This window comes from Pyrgilauda ruficollis, unplaced genomic scaffold (genome assembly GCF_017590135.1).
Source record: "Pyrgilauda ruficollis isolate IOZ18807 unplaced genomic scaffold, ASM1759013v1 scaffold45, whole genome shotgun sequence".
Classification (NCBI taxonomy): domain Eukaryota; kingdom Metazoa; phylum Chordata; class Aves; order Passeriformes; family Passeridae; genus Pyrgilauda; species Pyrgilauda ruficollis.
The window spans coordinates 911,127-930,101 of NW_024526044.1; the positions used below are offsets into that span (position 1 = coordinate 911,127).

The 18,975-nt window shown below is 49.8% G+C and overlaps 1 protein-coding gene across 3 annotated transcripts; it reads right to left on the reverse strand.

Annotated features, from left to right (window-relative positions):
- Window positions 1-573: 573 nt before the first annotated feature.
- On the reverse strand, window positions 574-18,690 carry SLC17A9 (solute carrier family 17 member 9). Of its 3 annotated transcripts, XM_041478577.1 has the most exons (14): window positions 18,554-18,690; window positions 9,900-10,097; window positions 8,844-8,983; window positions 8,111-8,210; window positions 7,021-7,151; window positions 6,123-6,219; window positions 5,142-5,238; window positions 3,095-3,182; window positions 2,734-2,768; window positions 2,113-2,228; window positions 1,628-1,683; window positions 1,086-1,115; window positions 891-979; window positions 574-707 (listed from the first exon to the last, which is right to left on the reverse strand). In XM_041478577.1, the coding sequence occupies exons 1-14, from the start codon at window positions 18,646-18,648 to the stop codon at window positions 633-635; spliced, it is 1,347 nt and encodes a 448-aa protein (XP_041334511.1). In that variant the 5' UTR covers window positions 18,649-18,690; the 3' UTR covers window positions 574-632. The 3 variants fall into 3 exon arrangements, with proteins under 3 accessions (XP_041334511.1, XP_041334510.1, XP_041334512.1); XM_041478576.1 differs by lacking the exon at window positions 574-707 and having other exon boundaries at window positions 715-979; XM_041478578.1 differs by lacking the exons at window positions 574-707; window positions 891-979; window positions 1,086-1,115; window positions 1,628-1,683 and adding an exon at window positions 1,743-1,813.
- Between the last annotated feature and the right edge of the window lie 285 nt (window positions 18,691-18,975).

Below are 18,975 nucleotides of genomic sequence, written 5' to 3' on the forward strand. Positions count from 1 at the left end.
AGCAGCACTGACACAGCCCCATGGCCCTGGGCACGCACCCAGCCACACATCCCCGGAAGGGGAGCCTGGAATTCACCTCCCAGCCCTGGCAACCTGGCTGGCACCTGCTGCAGAACGAAGGCACACGTGGGGGTTAAGGGCAGAGGTACTCGTGGGGACGTTCCTGTCACACCTCAAGGACACCTGGTGGCACAGCAGCCCCAGAGCCAGGTGGTCCCAGGACAGCAGAGCATGGGAGCTCCACTCCCACATGGAGAAGCAGCTCCCCTCAAGAGGGCATGGAACCACAGCAGCCTTGGGAGACAGGCCAGGTCAGCTGCTTTGGCCACAAGGATATTTGTCCACAAGACACAAACTGGGACAAACTGGTCCCACAGACCATATCCTCACTGGAGATGTTGAGCTGGATGGCTCTGCAAGCCACCAGCTACAGCCCTGAGCAAAAAAATGAACTCTAAATTTCTTTTCTCCCGTGGGTTTTATCCAGACCCATTATGTACTTGATTTCAGCATATTTTTTCTTGTTAAAACACCAAAAAAAAAAAAAAAAAAAAAAGTTCTTTGGCACTTGTGCAAGAATGATCCATAGATGTGACACTCTCCTGTCCTTCAGCTGCTTCTTGGGATCATCTCTAAAGATCCACGTACACAGAGTCTGTGTCCACCCTCTGGGCCTCCCCAAATAGGAGGAATGTGCAGAGCCCAATGTCTTGTTAAAACACCTAAAAAAAAAAAAAATGTTCTTTGGCACTTGTGCAAGAATGATCCATAGATGTGACACTCTCCTGTCCTTCAGCTGCTTCTTGGGATCATCTCTAAAGATCCACGTACACAGAGTCTGTGTCCACCCTCTGGGCCTCCCCAAATAGGAGGAATGTGCAGAGCCCAATGCTGTTCACAGCAGCCACCAGGTTGAAAACAGAAATCCAGGAGCCAGTGGTCTCAATCAGGTATCCAGCCAGGTACACACAAATGACACCTGCAGAGAAGAGGGAAGAGAAACATGCAAAGGCTCTGGGCTGGATCCTGCCCTCTGCAGGGAGAGGGCTCCCCAGGAGAGGAGGAGCTGCAGGAATGTACCTTACCTAGGAGGGCTCCACCTGTATTTGCAACCCCTGGAGAGAAAAGGTGTGAAAAGAAATTGTGAAAACCCACAGACAGGAGTGGCTTCATCACAGCTGCCACCAACCCCCGGTCTGCATGCTGGACAAAATGCCTTTGTGATCGTGGAATCACTGACTGGTTTGAGCAGGGATGAACCCTAAAGCTCAGCTCATCCCATCCTCCTGCCACGGGCAGGGACACCTTCCACTAGCCCTGCTCCAAGCCCTGTCCAGCCTTGGACACCTCCAGGGAAGAGCAGCCACAGCTTGTCTGAACAACAGACAGAGAGCACTGGCACAGCCCCAGCCACCCCTGGGTGCAGCAGAGCACCTGAGACACACAAAGGCACCTTGGTGGTGTCACCTGTCCCCAGCACTGGCAGGTTTGTCACAGAAGGAAGCTGAGAGGGCACACACAGAGCAGACACTGCCCAGAGCTGCCCCTGCTCAAACCCTGATGCTGGTGACCACGTCCCCCCAAGAGATGCCACCTCTCCAGCACAGAAACCCCACAGAATCCTTACCAAAGAGCAAGCCAGCACACGAGGGGGCCAGGTCCTGCACGTTTACTGAAATGCCACTGGTGAGAGACAGAGGGGGAGATAAATGGCTGTTTGAATGGAACACGACTGCTTTTCCATCATTTACACAGCTTGCTTTGTCAGACACAAGGAAAGCTCTTAGACAAGAAATGGCACTGGCAGGAGAAGCTGAGAGTAAAGCAGGTGAGTATCAGAAGGAAAATAATCCAACTCAAAGTGTTCAGAGGAGCCACAATGCAATTCCCCTCCTACTCCATCTCCCTCCTCCTGGCTGGTCCAAGCCCTTCCATGCTAGAGGTTTGCTGGATTACTTCCAAACTCCACCAGCCTCACAGGGCCCAAACACAATGCTCAGGCAAGTGCCAATTCCTGTTCTCATGGTTAGGACAGAGGCAGCCTCCTCTGAGACCCCAAAATGCCACATGTGCAGGGGAGCTGAGGGCCACTGTCCCCATGGCTCTCCTCACCTGTGGTTAAAGGTCTGCAGTCCAACAGAGGCTGAGGCAAACACTATTGCTTTGCAGAAACTGGAGGTCTGGCCCAGGCACAAGGCAAAAATGCTTGAGACACCAGAGCCAATGACCTGGAAAAAAGGGAAAATTAAACACCACAGCACGTTTTCTGCAAGGAGAAAGCAACTCCTGCCACGAACAAACTGTTCCCTTTTCCAATGGCATGAGTTTGTGTGCACCCTGTGCTCCTCCTTCTACCCCCCTCAATGTCCTTCTGTGTCAGAGGTCTGTCCAGAGGGATGTGATGCTGCAGATCAGAGACACTGTGTTCTCACCCAGCATTTCTATTTCTGCTCACTCTTGTATTGCTACTTCCTCAGTACCTAAGGGGTCATTTGGAATCACCAGGGACAGGTTGTGAAAGAAAACACCTTCAGAGCACTCACTGTGCTCGATGCTGCCATTAATCCAGGCTCTGTTCCTCAGCCAGGGTTTTCCTCTGGACTTCCTTTCACACATCCTGACCACCAATTAATGAGCAAAGGCAGAAAATCTCTCCTGTTTCCATCTATAACCCCCAATCCAGCTCCATGCAAGGTAACTCAGGTACCTCTCCCACAGCTCCAGCTCTCTTACCTGCATGAACTTACGAATGGTGATGGTTCTGTACCCTGGAGAACAAAGAGACACTTGGGAGTTAACTTAACTTAACTTGGAGTTAAGCACAGCTCACCTTGTTGCCCAGTCAGGAAACTACAACGTAAGTAGATTTCAGATGCCCAGATTTCATCTCCAGGTGGATATTATGAATGAGATCAAAGGGAGCCCCAAACACACCAATGGGATTTGGACACTGGAGATTTATTCTGCTTTTATATCAGAACCTCACATTGCTTATTTGCTAGGTCTCCTCCCTACCAACGAGCCCTCCTCCTCCCACCCAGGTCCTCTTCCCACATCACATAAGAGCTGAGGAAAAGCCATAAAGAGCTCTCACCTTGACTAATTAAATGATCAGACAGAAATCCACTGAACAAGCTCGTCGGAATTGCAACCAGCCAGGGCACTACATTAAACACCCAACCCTGAAAAGAAGTGAAAATCAAGAGAGATTTGTCGTCAGAGCCAAGTTTGTTTGCTAATATTTTGACAGTCTGTGGTACCTGTAGAAAAGAGAAATAACGAAGCACTCAGGACTGAAGCACTCAGGACTTGTGGCAGCACCTGTACCCCCACTGCAGAGCCAGCTCTCAGCTGCACTGTGCCCCACTCCAAGCTCTGTGAGGGAGTAGGTGCATCACAGCCTGTGGCATTTGTAGATTTGTGGTCTTTCCTTCCTCCCAGCAATGCTGCATCCAAAAGAGAGGCAGAAAACTCTGGGAAAGAGGGATTAAACGTGGCAAAGTTTACTGCTCAGTAAGATGATGTGGTGGGCAGCCACAGAGCCCTGGAAAGCTCAGTGTGGGCTTCCTGTGGGTCCCCAGCAAAGCTGCTGGCAAAATTTCCAGCAGCTTCCAGCTCATTAGCAGCATTACTGTGTGAGGCTGAGGGAGCAGAGCTGGATTTTCTAATGGCAGGATTAGGTAACATTATGTGTAGCAACATCCTTGGGCCCATTTTCAATTAAGTGAGCTGCAGCTGTAATCACAGACGATTAGTGGTCAGCTGGATTACAGCTGCTCGGGGCACTTTGGTGCCCAGATCCCACAGGAGCTGAAATCAGTGTGGGCTGGGCTGGATTTCATCTCAGCTGGTTGAACCTACTCATCCATCCATGCACCCATCACCCCCAGCATCTCCCCCTTTGCTCAGAGCCCATCACCCTGTGGGGGCATCTCCCCTTCCTGTCTGGCTTTGGGATGTGTGGGAGGGCTGAGTGATCTTGGTTTTGAATAACCCTGTTAAAGATGCTCCTGGAAATCACACCAGGGTCCACCTGCATCTTTCCATGCCTTTGAAATTTGGGTCTTGGTCAATTTTGACAATGCTAGTCCATGGGCTCTGTGGGGTGGTGCTTCTGCTGTCTGTAAACAGCAGCTCAGCACATCAATCCCAAATCTGTCTCATCCCACAGCCCATCACCCTGAGCCAAACCCTCCATCACCTTCACTCAGGTGGCCACAGGCAGCTGCCCAGCTCACCTGCAGCAAGGGATTTTGGCCAGCAGGTGACACAGGTTACCCACATTAGGGATTATCAGCCATCCTTTAAAATCAAGCAGCCTCAGCCCGTTTTAAACAGCACAAAACGATTATCAGCTGCGGGAGCACTCTATAGAGCATCTTACATAAGGGCACCATGATATAATGCTTAACAGATGGTAAATTACTGCTGCACAAGCACATTACTCGAGGTGCACAGATCTTGTCACAACAATATGTTTGCTGGTTTAACACATGATTTTAATATAAATATCAAGTGTGCCATAAAGAGCTTTACATATGTAATATGAAAAGGCATTTGTAAGCAGCTCTGGAAATTGTAAAAAGCTAACAGAGCCATTGTGGAGGAGGCAGAGTTTCTGAGAACAAGATGAAAATACCAGCTCTCAGCCCAGATCAGTACTGCCTGGCTTTCTGAAAAATGGGAGTATCATTTGTGCAGAGGAGAGGGAAGATTTTGTAGTATTTTTGAAGTACACATTATTGCTATTAATGGTAATTATCATTTTCACAGGCAGGCCTGAGCTGTGCAATGTTAGTCCACTTAAAAACCCTGTAAAAAAATTAGGAGTGAATGGTGGTTATTTGCAACAGGATAATGTCATGATCTTTGTGGTAGTTGAAAAATTATCTTTTCTTCAGAAGAAAAGCAGTCTAAAACCCAATATAACCTGCTCTTCCCTTCACCCTTGAGCATCCCTAAACAAGCAACTGCAAGCTGGAGAGATCTCCAAAAGTAGGAGCAGAGGTGCCACAGCTCCAAATCCAACAGAGAAACCTCCCAGGCTGCTCTCACCAAATCCCTCTGCCATCATCTTCCTCCTCTCCACCCCCTTTTGGCCTCCTCTGAACTGCAATGCTTCTGCTTCGGAGCCAACCCACCTTGGAGTCGGGAAAAGTTTCCTTAAAGAAAGTCGGCAGCCAGGAGAGCAGAGTGAAGAACGTGCTGGCCGTGGAGAGCTGAGCGATGATGACAGCCCTGAAAATACACAGCTGAGAGGAAACAATCAGCAGTGACAGGTCATGCTGCCTGGGAAAGGGCACTAAGATGTCAGCTGAGATCCTAAGATCTCAGCTCTCTATCCTGAGATTTTTGTCATGGAGAGCTACTCCTTTCGGCTTCCTGAGATTTTTGTCACAGATTTTCAGCTCCAGCTGATTTTCAGCTTTCTCCTTGCAGCTGGTTCTTTGCTGCCCCACCGCACAGCCCCGGGGCCAAGCGAGGTTAATTGAAGTGCTAATTATGCCACTGCATTTCCCACCGGTCCCTTCCAGCCCTGCAAGAGCCCTCATGCTTCTAGAGGTGTAGTTTAGGGTTTTCTAGGGATTTGTTATCAGCTCCATTGTTATTCAAAGCTGGAATGGGTTTGCTGCCCTGCAGCCCCATCATCCTCCTCCTCCTCTCCTCCTTAAAACAGCCCTTGGGAACACGCTTGGATGGGCTTCAGTACCCACTGCAGCATCCCAAAGGCAAAATGGCCATTAAAAAGATGTTTGCCAGCAATGAGAACACAGTCCATGCCACCCAGTGCCCCTGAGCAGCACTTGTTAGGAGCACATTACAATCAGCTTTTCTAACAAGACCCCTGGAAAAATATCACTCTGGAGGAGCACAGGACTCATCCAGGGGGAACAGCCTGGGAAGATCTGCCAGTAACATTCGAGCCTGACAGTCCTGTGGACAGAACATAAACCACCTTTGCCAAGCTTACCTTTCAATTTATACTGAAGGAATTAGAAAACTGGTTCTGCTTCTCAAATATACGTAATAAGTGGACAAAAACCACAGAGGCAGAAGAAATAAGCCCAGAGAGGAGAAAAGAGGGGATGCTCCCAGCCTGGGCAGTGCATGCAGCTGCCTACCAGATCGGTGCCTTCCTGAACAGCTGCTTCCAGGGAACTTTGGTCTGCTTGGGTACCGAGAGGCCTCTGGTTAAATAGTTCATGGGGATGGTGAGTTCTGCAGGGAAAAAAAGGAAGCTGTGGTCAGTAATTACCTGTGCAGCTGGCGGCAGCCCTGGGGCACTGCTGTATAACCACTTTTAATCTCCTTCTAGCCCTTGGTTTTTTGGCTCTACCAGTGTTCAATGCTTATGGAAACACCTTGCTACACTGACCAAACTTTTTCCACACCCCTCCCCATCCAGCCACCTTCACCCATGTGTTATATCTCTTTTATAATTTAACAAAAGTCCCTTGGTAGGGATTGGGTTTGGATTCTGTGCAGCACCAGGCACACACCCAGCTCCCAGTGAGCTGGGCTCCTACATACCACGCTCACCCTAATAATGCTGTAGCCAGGTGTAATGGTTTGTCCATATGTGGAATTACTCCCAGGCAGTTATTTGGGAAGAGATATTGTGGATTAACTGGTTTTTAAAAGCTCTGTGTGTAGATGCTCTTAGTTTGGAGTAAGTATCTTGTCCTGCTTTAGCTTAATCCACTTTGAAGATCATGCTCTGTTTTGTGTTTTCACTGATGCTTAAAGAGTACTGAGGAGCCAGATCAGGCTCTCAGCAATGATATAATCCAGCATGGGACTTGAAACAGGAAATCAGCATTGCAAGAGCTCAAATCCAGGTTTTTGGGTTGGTGATCTTGGGTGAGACACAGGTTACAGAACACATCTGAGCAAAAGGCCTTTGTGTGAAACCAGGCACAATCTTGGAAATACAGGATTTGCAGAAAATAATGGAGAGGAATAACTTAGTTCCCAGATCCCTGGGAGCACTGCCATCCCCAGGGATGCAGCTGGACTCACCTTTCTCACTCAGGAGGTATTTGCAGGTGCAATAAACCCAGAGCAAAGTGAGCAAACCAGAGAAGTAGAAAACACTTTCCCAGCCGTACCAGTCCAGGAGGAGAGATCCTGCACCACCAATCAGCAGCGTTCTGCAAGGGAAAGCACTCAGATTTACTGGCCTGGCTGAGAGCTCAGACTGAGCACATCAATGGGAGACTCTCCCTGGGGTCAACACTGCTGTCACTGAACCACAGAATCCTAAAATTACTTGGGTTGGAAGGGATCTTAAAGCTCATCTTGTTCTACCCCTGCCACAAGCAGACACCTTCCACTATCCCAGGTTGCTCCAAACCCCATCCAAACTGGTCTAGGACACTTCCAGGGATGGGACAGCCACAGCTTCTCTGGGCACCCTGTGCCAGGGCCTGCCCACCCTCACAGAGGAGAATTTCTCAGTCACTACATTCTGGGTGCTGCCACCAGTCCCACCATGGCTCTGCAACCTGTCCTGTACCTTGAGTGGCATCTCAGGCCAGATCCTCAGTGGCAGAAGTCCCAAAGGGACCTCACCCTCACCTGCCCCTCACTGAAAAATGGTCATTGGGGAAAGAAAAGGAGGTTGCTGATGTGCAGTATCCCAGAGAATGTGTGAAGCAGCAGGAGAAATGAGAACACTGGAAAACTAAGTGATTCAACACACTGATATTTCTATTCGGCTTTTAAGCAACCTTTCCATTTAGAAAGGAAATTCTGATGGAGATCAGCAGAGATGGAGAAGCTCTATTCTTCCCATCTATCAGAGAGGACAGGTGACCAGTGTCAGGCTGACCCTTGTTCTTCCTACTGAATTAGGCTGTTTTCCATAGTAATTAAATGTTGCAAACAGTCTTCAAAGTCTGGTTTGAAAAGAAAGAGAAAACAATACATAAATCCTTGGCAGGCAGGACAGCAACTGCCTGAGGCTTCCTCAGCTGCAGCAGGAGTCCTCGAGGACCCGTGAATCCACATGTACTTTGGGCTGTGAGTTTTGCCTCCAACTATTTCATGGCATTTCATCAGACAGGATGTCCAGAGACTGTCACTGGCTGCTCAGAGCCTTTGAACTCACCCAAACTGTGATCCAGTCCCCACTGTGCTGTAGGTGAAGGCTCGCTCGCTCTCCCGGACCCTCTGGGACAGCAGGCTGGCCAGGGATGGGAAGTACACCCCTGAGAGAAACAGGAGCAAGGCAGGGAGCAGTTAAGCAAAACAAAAGCAAAGTTAAGAGATCCAGAGTGAGCAAAACACTGAGACACAGCAGCAAAACCTTTGGTGAATTCAAAACAGGGATATAAAATAAACTGAGTGGATCCATCACCATCAAAGGGTTTTTGTGCCTTCTCCGTAATCCCCTTTCAGCATCACCAGTGCTACTGTAAATCCATCAGTGCCAATGCACTTCCCAGTGCTGCAGTGGGCAAGAAGGAAGGAAAATCACTCCAAATTATCCAGAAGTTTTGGCAAGAGCTACTTTTCTCCAAGTGTTTTGAAGGAGTTTTAAAATGTGGAAAACCAAACATGACCAGAGATGATTTCCAAAGCCAGCAGCCCTTGTCTGGCAGAGAGATTTCTACAGGGAAATGACTTGTCAGTGACTTTCTCTAGAATTGCCACTGGTTTTTCCCATGGAAGTTCTGGATGTGGAGGCTGCTTTGAGGCAGAGAATTGCCCAGACACCCATGGGAAGGGTTCATGCACTGCAAACCAAGAGACATGCACCTCAATGTGCTGCACCTGAGCCTCTGTGCAAGGAAGCCCCTGGACAGACAGACACACTGACACGCTCAGGACAGGGGTCTCACCTTGCAGCAGCCCCATGAGGAACCTGGAGGAGGTCATAAAAACCAGATGGGCTGAAGTGATGTGGGTGAGCATCGGGGTGAGGACTGTGAGGAACCCCCAGGCTGATGCTGAAAGGAGGAGGACTTTCTCACCTCCTATTCTGGAAGACAGAAAACACATTATCAAAGACAGGAGGGCAAAAGGGCAAAGTGCTCCAATCCAGACTCAAGTGCCCTTCCCAGTTTAACCTGTTTTTAAGAGCAACCTTTTGGTCAAACCTGTTCTTCTCTTGGCCCCTGGGGAGTAAATTTGACCTTTTCCCTTCCCAGCTCCTGCCAGCACTGCCTATCCAACTGATCCCAGAGATCTCACAGCACTGGGCCACTCAACTCTGTGATGCTGGTGGAGGGGAAGCCCAACTGCTGCCACCATTCTGCTTCTCTTAACCAGTGATGGTTTTCTATTTGCTCTTTTGCAATCCTCAGCTCTGCCTTTTACCATTCGGGTTTCTCCGGGTGTTTTCTTGCAAACTCTTAAGGACCCTAATTAAATAGCAAAGTGCACTGCACAGATAATGCATCCCTTCCAGGCATGTGCTCCTCACAAAAGATTTCATGGAAAAGCTCTCTCACTAAGAATAGATTGGCTGGAGAAAGGGACTCAAGCAGGTAATGACTCAGATCCTTACAGCCAGCTGGGGAAATTGTTTACTTTTTAATTCATATGACACAATGGAGACAGTTTTTCTAAACGTGATGGAAACAGTGTATGGGGACTTGCTTGAGAAAAGACTGCAAGAGAATATAGGGCAGAGGGACTGGAAGTGCTGAACTGAAAACAAAGATCATCTGTGCAATCAAATCAAAAAAGCTGTATTCACAGAATCCTAGAATCTTGAGGGATGATATCCACAGCTTCTACATGGCCAGTCTAAAGTACCCACATCCCTTCTCAGCCAGAGCTTCTCCCCATGGACACACTAAACCCTCCAGCACATTGCTGGAGTCTGGAACTGAGGCGTCAAAAACAAGCCAAGCATCATTAAACCAAGAACACATGAGGATAATTTCCAGTACTGATCGCTGATGTGTCCTCCAACAATCTGTGTCAAGCAGTAGCCCCAGAAGAAGCTGCTGAGCACGACGCCGAACTGCTTCTTGTCCCAGTCGAAGTAGGAGCTGAGGGCCACGGCGCAGATGGGCACGGTGACACGGGCACAGTAGAGCAGGCACGTCCCCAGCAGCAGCATCGCCGTCCACAGGCGGGATTCAGGCCTGCAGGGAGGGAGAGGAAGGTGGGAAAGGGCAGGGGGATGCTGGGCCCCCTGGGTCTGTGCACAGCCAGGATTGAGGGGTCGCCTTGGCTTTGCAAGCTGCCGGGGCACCCTATTGTCAATTCCTCAACTTCTGGGTCACAGGCTGGGCCCTCCCAGGGGGCTCCCCCGTCGGGGGAGACCCTCCTGGGGTGGTTTTGTGTCAGGAAAGAGAGACCCACTGGATTTTTTTCGGTCTTCAGGTTCTTGTTTGTTATTATCTAAAGTTTTTCACACTGTCCACACCAGGCTCAGCGCACTGGAGAAGCACCGCAAAAATGGCCAACAATCTCTTGTTACAAGGTCTTTTAAAGCTAAACTATCCAACTGAGAACTGACACCTAGATTATTTCCCCTTTTAACCCAATAACTGATCCCTAAAAGCCCGCAATGCGGATTTTTCCACCCAATTACAAAATACCACCCAAATCCATGAAGAAGGAGGAAGAAGAAGCATGAAGAAGAAACCCAGGATGACACCCTGTGCCCTCCATCTTGCTTCCACCCACAACATACTAAAAATCCCAAAACCTAAATTCTCACCTAAGTAATACACCTACACTACTCTCTACAATCTACTTCACACTTTAGTCGATTCTAGTCTATCTTGAAGTTTAGGAAACTTTCTCCATGAATGAGGGTCAGAGTCAGTGCTCCCCTGGGGGTCAGGGCACCCCAGGGCAGACAGAGAAATACTCCCAGTGCCCTGGGTTTCCACAGCAAGCTGAGTCTGCCTCGATAAAATGAAGGTCAGCACAACTCCCCGGGGCACAGCGGTGCTGACACAGAGTGCATCCCATCTGCTGGCTTTTAGGAACGATGCCAACCTCATCCCAAACACTGTGGGGCTCCAGCAGCAAATCTCTGTCCACAGGCTGCAAGGTGGAACGGGCTGCTTGGACATCACTGGCTGTGGATGGAGGGAAAGGCAAGAAGGAAGCTGGTTTGCTTTTTTTCCCTCTAAAAAAGAAACTGTTCTTTAAATGATAAGGGAAACAAAGGAAAGGTCGGGCATGAGGTTGGAAGCACCTGCATGAGACACACCTCTTGGTAGCAAACGTTAGTCATTTGGCATGTCTACATTCCTTAGGGGAAGTGATCTGTGTGTTACCTCCTAAAAAGGAGGGATATGCAGGAATTCCTCAGAGAGACAAAACCTGACGGGCCTGAAGAGCTCAGAGAGATAAGCAAAAAAATTAAGTCTGGACAGATAAGAAATTTTAGATAATAAGAGTGAAAATATGTTAACAGAAAATATATTTCTGGTGTGTGAATTCTCAGCCTCAAGCAAACAAACACATTTTGCTGCAAATGTCAGGCCCAGGTGTAGGTAAATCCCTCTGCCTTCCCTCAGCCATGCCACTTTGGGTTCCCCCCTTTGCCAGTGAATTACAGAGTTGAAAGCTGAGGAAGAACACCCACTACTGGTACGATTTGTATTTGATTCTTTCTCTGCCCAGAGGCCAAGAGCACAAAGCACTGAGCTAACAGACTCTGCTCCAGGGGAATTCACTGTACCAGGGCAGTAACCTCTGGGCTTTCCACCCTGCTGAACACACCCATCCTCCATGTGGGAAACAACCCGGGTCACCTTTTACATCAAACACAGAGCTGATTTCTCTGTCCTGGAATGATGATAAATGTGGGTTAATCCCACACAGCACAAACCCATTTATAAAGGTGTAAATGGGCCCTCACAGTGGGGAGGTGAAGGAACAATGAAAAGCAGAACAGGAGGGCAGGTGAACCTGCTGGAGATGGATTTATTGCTGTTTTCTGACAAGGCAGATAAGCAGCTAAGGGCTAACCTCTGGCAGGAGGAACTGGAAGTGTTTCAGTTGGTGTTTAGAGGGTTGGAACTGTTGTTACTGTGCACAAGCACGAGTGCACAAAATAACTCAGGAACTGGCAAACCTCACGTCTCTTTGCTGGAGGAATGAGTAACCAGGGGTTGACCTGCCTCAGTCATTTCAACTAGCTGGGAAATGCTCTCAGAGCCCCTCCTGGGCTTACCCTGAGAGGAAGTTATCTTCAATCACGTCTCCATTTGCTGCAAAACCAAAGGTGGGTTGGTTTTTAATCAGCAGCCCCAGCCAGTTCCAGGAACAGTGGCTCCACTGACTCCAGCTTGCCACAGAAAAGCACAGGGAAATCAAAGGCTCCAGGACACTGCTTGTCTGGGTCAGAGAAACCCCAGCAGGACAACATGACAGGAGTTTTTGGGTATAAATCCCCCACCAAAGGCAGAGGGCAGGTGGGGATAACCAGCCATGGAAAAGCTCCCAGAGAACCCTCAGGGATGGGATGCTTCCAGGCACAACTCCTGCCTGCCCTGCCCAAATGGGCTGCTGCCAGTCCAGGGCCATAATCTCTGTTATCTCCAAGAGCACAGCACTGATAAATTTGATCTATTGAACTTGCAACAATCGAGGTGACCGAGTAAAGCACAGCAGCTAGTAATGTGTGGAGGTATTTTCTATTATTTAGCCACCAAGATAGTTTCCTAAATTGTACTTTTCCCTTGCAGCAAAGGGTCACTTTTATGAGTTTTCACTGGAGTGGGGCTGAGCTCTGTCTCTCCAGTCATTCTGGTGTGTTCAGAATAACCTGCAGTTATCCTGATAAGCACAGCAGCATTTTATTACCAGATCAACAATTTTTCCTTTATCCTAAACCATGTATAACTCTGCAAGGTGTAACAGGGAGAGAAAAAGACCTGAGCATCTCAAGGATTCTTTACTCCATTTCTCTCAAGAAGCCTCCTCTCCAACTGATGTTAGGGATATATTTTTCTCTTGACTTTTATTTTTATTCCAAAGTACTAAATAAATCTCTGGGTGTACGACACACTCTCAATGTTCTCTTTGACTACTACTCCATTCTATATTCTCTTCCTTTATGTTTAATTACATCAGTAGGGATTATGCTCACAACAAGTGGAGAATATAATGATGGCTTCAGACTACCACTTCCTCTGTAGGCAGCACATCCAGCTAGGAAAATCCATGCAAAGAGTATGAGTGTCAAATGTAATCAGAAGCTGCTCACACCCACCTGGAAGCATGGCAGGAATGATTTCCCTGCAAGGACAATGACGTGCTTGCATCACAGGAAAGAGCTTTGTAAATGCATTTTCTCCTAATTATAGTTATCACAGAGGCTGCAGATGACTCAACGTTCTGCTCAGTGCAAAACAACAACAGCAGAGGTTACACGGGAGGAACCTGGACTAGCACAAAGACAGGAATTAAAACCCTCCTTCTAAAGCTAAGGAATACTGACAAACCAAACAGAAGTTTTTGTGGTGACATCAGCCATCTGAAAAGTGAAACTTCACCAGCGGTAAGAGATTAAATCTAACGGTAACAGATTAAATCTAACAAATTAGATTTCATTTGTTGATGAGGGAGGGAGACAGAATGTGCTGCAGATAACCAGCCCAAGTCAGAGCACAGGAAATCACAGCCACTGCTGTCACTGGTGCCACCACGCCTGATTCACCCTCCAGACCAAGCATCTCCCACCAGGATCCCTGGCTATGTGTGACAGGCACTGCTGTGAGAGGGGCCAGCCCTCCACACCACTGGCAGGGAATCACTGGAGCTCGTCTGGAGCCACCCAAATTATGTGATTTGGTGCTGAGTGATGGCAGTGGCTCCTCAGTGCCCAGCCTGATGTGCAATCCCCTCCTCCCCACAAGAGACAGGCACTGCAGGTGCATCCCCTCCTGCACATCACCGAGACCTTCTTCACTGAGCAAAGCAGCCATGCAGCTAGAAACACTTCCTATTTCACAAACCTCCAACCACCACCCAGACTATAATTAGCCCAAGCCCTAATGACTCTTCCTGGGTGGCTTTTTGAGCAGCCCTGTCTGATGTCCCTTGGTTCTCCTCCTCCAAATGCAGCCTTGGATACTGGGTGGAAATGGCTTTGCTTCCAAGCATCCCCTGATTTCCCTGAGATCCAGCTCCCACCAACTGAATGGATCCCCCACTCAGGGCACAGTGGTTAGGATGGATTTTTCAAGGATGCCTGAGATGCCCAAAGGGGCAAAAGCAAGCTGAGCTGTCTGGCAGTGGAAGCAGAGCCAGCAGCACAGGGTATCTTTATTTGCAGTGTGTTTTCCTGCTGGAGGAATTTCTCCAGTAGATGCCACAGAGCAAATATTTATTCAACTTTTATTTCTCTTGACTCGCCTCCCTCCTTTCCCCCAGTCTGCAGGGCTTTGGCAGACACTGCAGGTCACTGTTGAGATGGACTCTCTGGAGTTCAGGCTGTCAATTACATCCCAGTTTAGCCCCCTCCAAGGCACGAGTCAGGACCCCCAGGTATTTTCAGGTGGTAAGAGAGCTGTGTTAGACAGCACGACTACCAACAGCCTGTCCCAGCAACAGCTCTTGGCCAGAAGCCATCTGCAATATCTGTGGGTGTTTTCCATAACTGGAAGAAGAACTGGGAACTGCAGCTCCTGATCTGCACAGGATGGGCACAGGGACCATCAGCAGAGCACAACGCCCACCTCCCAGGGAGGGCATCTCTACCTCAGCTCCCCTCTCTAAAAAGAGATCAGGAACAGCTCCTGGGAGATGCACGGAGAACACGTCAGTGCAGACACCCCCTGTGCCCCCAGCCCTCTCACTGCCCCAGCCACCAGCAGTGGGCACTCCCCAGGCCCTGGCAGAACCCCAGGGTGGGGATGAGCCCACCCTGAGCTCCCAGCCACGCCACCAGCTCCAAACCCAGGACACCCACAGCCCAGGCACGAGGCCACCCCCCAGGGGAATGTCCCCAGCACTGGTGCCCCTGTGCTTGGTCACTTGTCAGCCATGGTGTGTCAACACTTCCCTCCTCATCACCTATTCCCAGAACCATCTTCCTTCCAAAACACTCTTTTCCAGCTTACCTGCCTATAGCTTTAATTTATAATAATCACCACAAGCAGGACTGACTGACTGGCACCAACACAGCAGCCATGCAGACACCCCTGTGCCAGGAGATAATACCCAGGTTGTTATTTTTAACCCTGTTTGACAGTCCTTTCACTTCTCATTCTTTGTTTTTCTCAACAATTTCTCCTTCAAAATCTAACATGCTTGTCAAGAGAGAGGCTTGGAGTAATTTCCCTCCGCTCCTCAATCAGATTTTGTCATGCTGTAGACCAGCTCCAAGCTAATGATTTGTCACTGTCAAAACTAGCTTTGGGGTTTAGAGGAGAGTTGTTGGATTTTTTTTTTCCCAATCCAACTAGCAGCCAACAAGAGCAGCACAGAGGACACAGGGCTTTTTTTTCCTGGGAAAGCTGCTGGCTTCCTGTCCGCCTCCTGTGCTCAAGCTCCCTCCACAGAGCTGCAGATGGCAACAAAGTGGTGTTCAGCAAAGAGCTCTGGGTTTATTCCCTCTCTTCATTTCTTGCTTTCGGCAAAAGCAAAGATGAAATTAAATTTCAGCAGCTCATATGAGCTGGAAGTAGTTGTTGAGTCCAGGTGGAGGTGATGAGAAAACATAATAATAAAGCAGAGGCATGCTTTGCACGCTGATCTGAGGGCATACATGGATCAGCCAGAAATTAAATGTGTGCCCTGCTTATGTTTTCTACGTGAAAAAAGTTCTCAGCAAGGTCACTATTAAACCCAGGGTGAGGAACTTGTAAAACAAAAATCCCAACCACCAAAAATATCCCAAATAACCAACTAAAGCTGCAACATCATGTTGACAGAACTCAGAAAAAACAACTGACTGTTGTCTCTGGGCAAAGATCAGGTGACTGGAGATCAGCCTGTGGCTGGGGTAGGACTCTTTTTATCTCTGGAGCTTAAAGAAACTTTATAATCACCCCTTGTCTTCAGGTGTAGCCAGAGGCTGGGAGATGCAGAGTGGCTTCAGGAGTCATTTGCTTTCCCATGGCACAGTGAGTTTTTCATGCTGCATTTCTCTCCTGGAGGCACCATCCAAAGAAATGTGAGCCCCACATCCTGTGCTGGATCTGCTGGTGGCTTTGTGTGCAACCTTCAGCAACTGATTTCTGTTTTCACTGCTTTGGTCTTCCCTCAGTTAAACCAGAGATGCTTAAACACATCCACTGCCCGAGGGGTCCTGCTTTGGCATGTTGGCATCAACATTAAGAAATGCTCTCTAACTGTCCCGATGTGCTACATAAGCACAAGGGCTTTTTCAAGCCCCAAACAGAAATCCCCAAGTGCTGTTCTTGGAAGAGATGTGTGACAATGGAGCCACTGGAAACCTGCGGAAAAGTTTGGGAAAGGCAGGCAGGAGAAAACACAAGGCAAGAAGAGTGGAAGAGGAAGGAAAAGCCAGTTGAAAAAAAGGGAGGACAAAAGAAGAAGCAGCATGAACAAAGACTGAAAAATAAACCTGCCAAGATAACTGTTTATCTCTCCTTGCACTGACAGATTTTGGAAGACTGCCTGGCATGTCTTTTGTTGGCGCATGAAAGGAGAACCCATGTCACTTCCCCCACTTGATAACACCTTGCCCCCATGGCAGCAACTCACTACTTGAAAACTATGAAAGTTGTTTATTTGCATATACTGTTCACAAATTGTCCAAAAAATCCATTTCATCCAGTGAGGTACTTTATACAACTTGACAAACCTGCTCGAATGATCTGGTGGCTCGTTCCCCCTTTTTGCTCCCCTTTACTCACCCTCCACCTGCCCAGTTTACTTTAGGCCATAAAAACTCCATAAAACCTCCCCAAAGAAGGGCTGTGCCCACGTGTGTGTCTACACTAAACAATGGGGACATGATCTCAGCTTCTGTGAACTACAGCAATATAGATAATGATCTGAGGTGCCTTAGGGTTATCTTGCTGCTCCTTTCCATTAACAGGATTCTCTCAATCATTAGCAGCATTTAGCATGGTCAGAATCACTTAAAATGTCTGTCTCCATCAACAGGCTGTTTTCATCCCTTTTGTTTTGGAAACTGTAATCTATGTTTTGCATTTTTTCCGAAGAGATTTGAGAAACAGGAGAGCTCGTTCTGGTCAAATGTTTTTTGATTTTTTTTTTTTTTCCTAGAGGAGAAGCCTATAAACTAAAGTTTTGCCTCCTGAAAATCTGGTGTGAGGTCCCACCACTCCCACTTCACAAGACTTAGAGAAAAGTTAGCAAGGGGGAGACAGAGAAGGAATTTTCTTAAGCGCTTTAGGGAGAAAGAATCTTCAAATGTTAAGCGCCTCTGTGCCAAAGGAGCTCTTTAAGTCCCACCCCGTTACTCTTAAGCTAAGCGTGGATTTGATGAGACATCCCAAATCTCTGAGTGCAGGAGGAGCCCCCCTCGGGACGGCAGCTCAGAGCCGGCCATCAGCCTGCTGCCCCTGCAGAAAGCCATGGATGAGGAACACCAGTTTATCCAGCGGCTATTGCTGCTGGAAGGGGCAATCCCTCCCCCTGGCCTCCTGTCCCTGTGCATTGGCACGGGTGCCACCTGTCCTGTGGCCGTCCCGCTGCTCTCCTGCCAGGGCGAGGTCAGCACGGTGTGACCCCAAGGCGAGGGGAAGAGGGGAGCCCCAGGGCTGGCCACGGTGGCAGCCAGACATCGGCCAGCTGAAACCGAGCCAGGTTTCTCAAGCACAGGGAGTCCAGGTTGGAAAAGCCCCTGAGCATGAATTCCAGCTGCCCCACTGGTACTTTGGAATCATCATCTCATCCCACCTCAGGTGGGAGAAGGGGCTGATCCTGAGGTCTTGGTGCTGGATGACTTTGCCAGGGTGGCAGAGGAGCAGCACCGCCCCAGGTGTGCCAGCCCGCTCCAAACACTGCATCACCCTGCCTTTGCCTGTGTCCCTGCTGTTGGAAGTGGTCACTGGCGGTTTAACTGCATTTTAAGTATTTTAATGACTTTGCATCAACAGCAGCTCGTGCTGTCTAGCTGCTGCCCAGCTCCTTTTCCAGACTTTATCTGAATGAATGAATGACTATGGCCAGTACAAACATCCCCACTGCAATACTTCGATAAGAACCTCATAGCGGTTTTGTGTTTAATTCACTGATTACAGGCCAGAAATAAGCTCAGCAGTTGGTTTTTTTTCTCCCTGTTTTTCACAGTAATTCCCTATCTTCCCCCTTCCTTCTACCGTCTCTGCTGCAGTCGGGAGGAGTGAGACAGCGGGACCGCCCGGGGCGGTGGGACCGTGTCCCTCCCGGAGGGCAGCGACGGAGACAGGGACAGGAGGGTCCCGGCCCGACGGGGAGCACCAAGCTTCTCGGAAATCCCCTCTCCGGGAGCGCTGCGGGCCGCCCGACCCCCTCCATCCCGGAGCCGCATCTTGCCCAGGAGCTGCGGGGAAGGAGGATGCGGGGAGAGCACCGGCCGGGGGCATGCAGGGAGTCCCGGAGAGCGCAGCCAGCAGCGGAGCGGCTTTCCCGGGAGCGGGAGAGGCTCCAGCCTTACCTGGACCAGTAGGGCTCGGTGCCGCCATCCCGCCTCATGCCGTCGCGGGGGCCGCTGCCCAGGGGCGCATTCCGGCCGCCGCCGCCCGCGGCCATGCGGGCAGCGCCTTCCGCCTCCCCGGCTCACATCGCGGCCGCCGCCGGCTCCCTCCCCCGCCGGGCCGCGGCCACGTGTCAGCGCCTCCCGCCGCCCCCGCCCGCCGTGCCGGGAAGTCCCGCCCGGCCCGGTGCCGGTCCCGGTCTGCGACCCCGGGCAGCCCCCGAGCCGCGGAGGGGCAGGTGGCGGCGCCGGAGAACCGCGCGGTTCCGCTCGTCCGGTCATTACTGACACCCCAGCGGGCACAGCGAGGGCACGGAAAGAGGATCGGACCGCGGTCTGTTCTGCTCCCATACCTGGGCAGGGAATCGCTCCCCGCTCCCGCT

What these genes read in the sequence shown, in the direction of transcription:
- SLC17A9 (XM_041478577.1), bottom strand. Translation starts at nt 18,648, where the DNA reads ATGGCCGCGGGCGGCGGCGGCCGGAATGCGCCCCTGGGCAGCGGCCCC. An exon ending in TTCAGGAAGGCACCGATCTG is followed by an intron (nt 5,239 to 6,122) that starts GTAGGCAGCTGC and finishes GTGTATTTTCAG; the next exon opens with GGCTGTCATCATCGCTCAGC. An exon ending in AAACTTTTCCCGACTCCAAG is followed by an intron (nt 3,183 to 5,141) that starts GTGGGTTGGCTC and finishes ACTTCTTTTCAG; the next exon opens with GGTTGGGTGTTTAATGTAGT.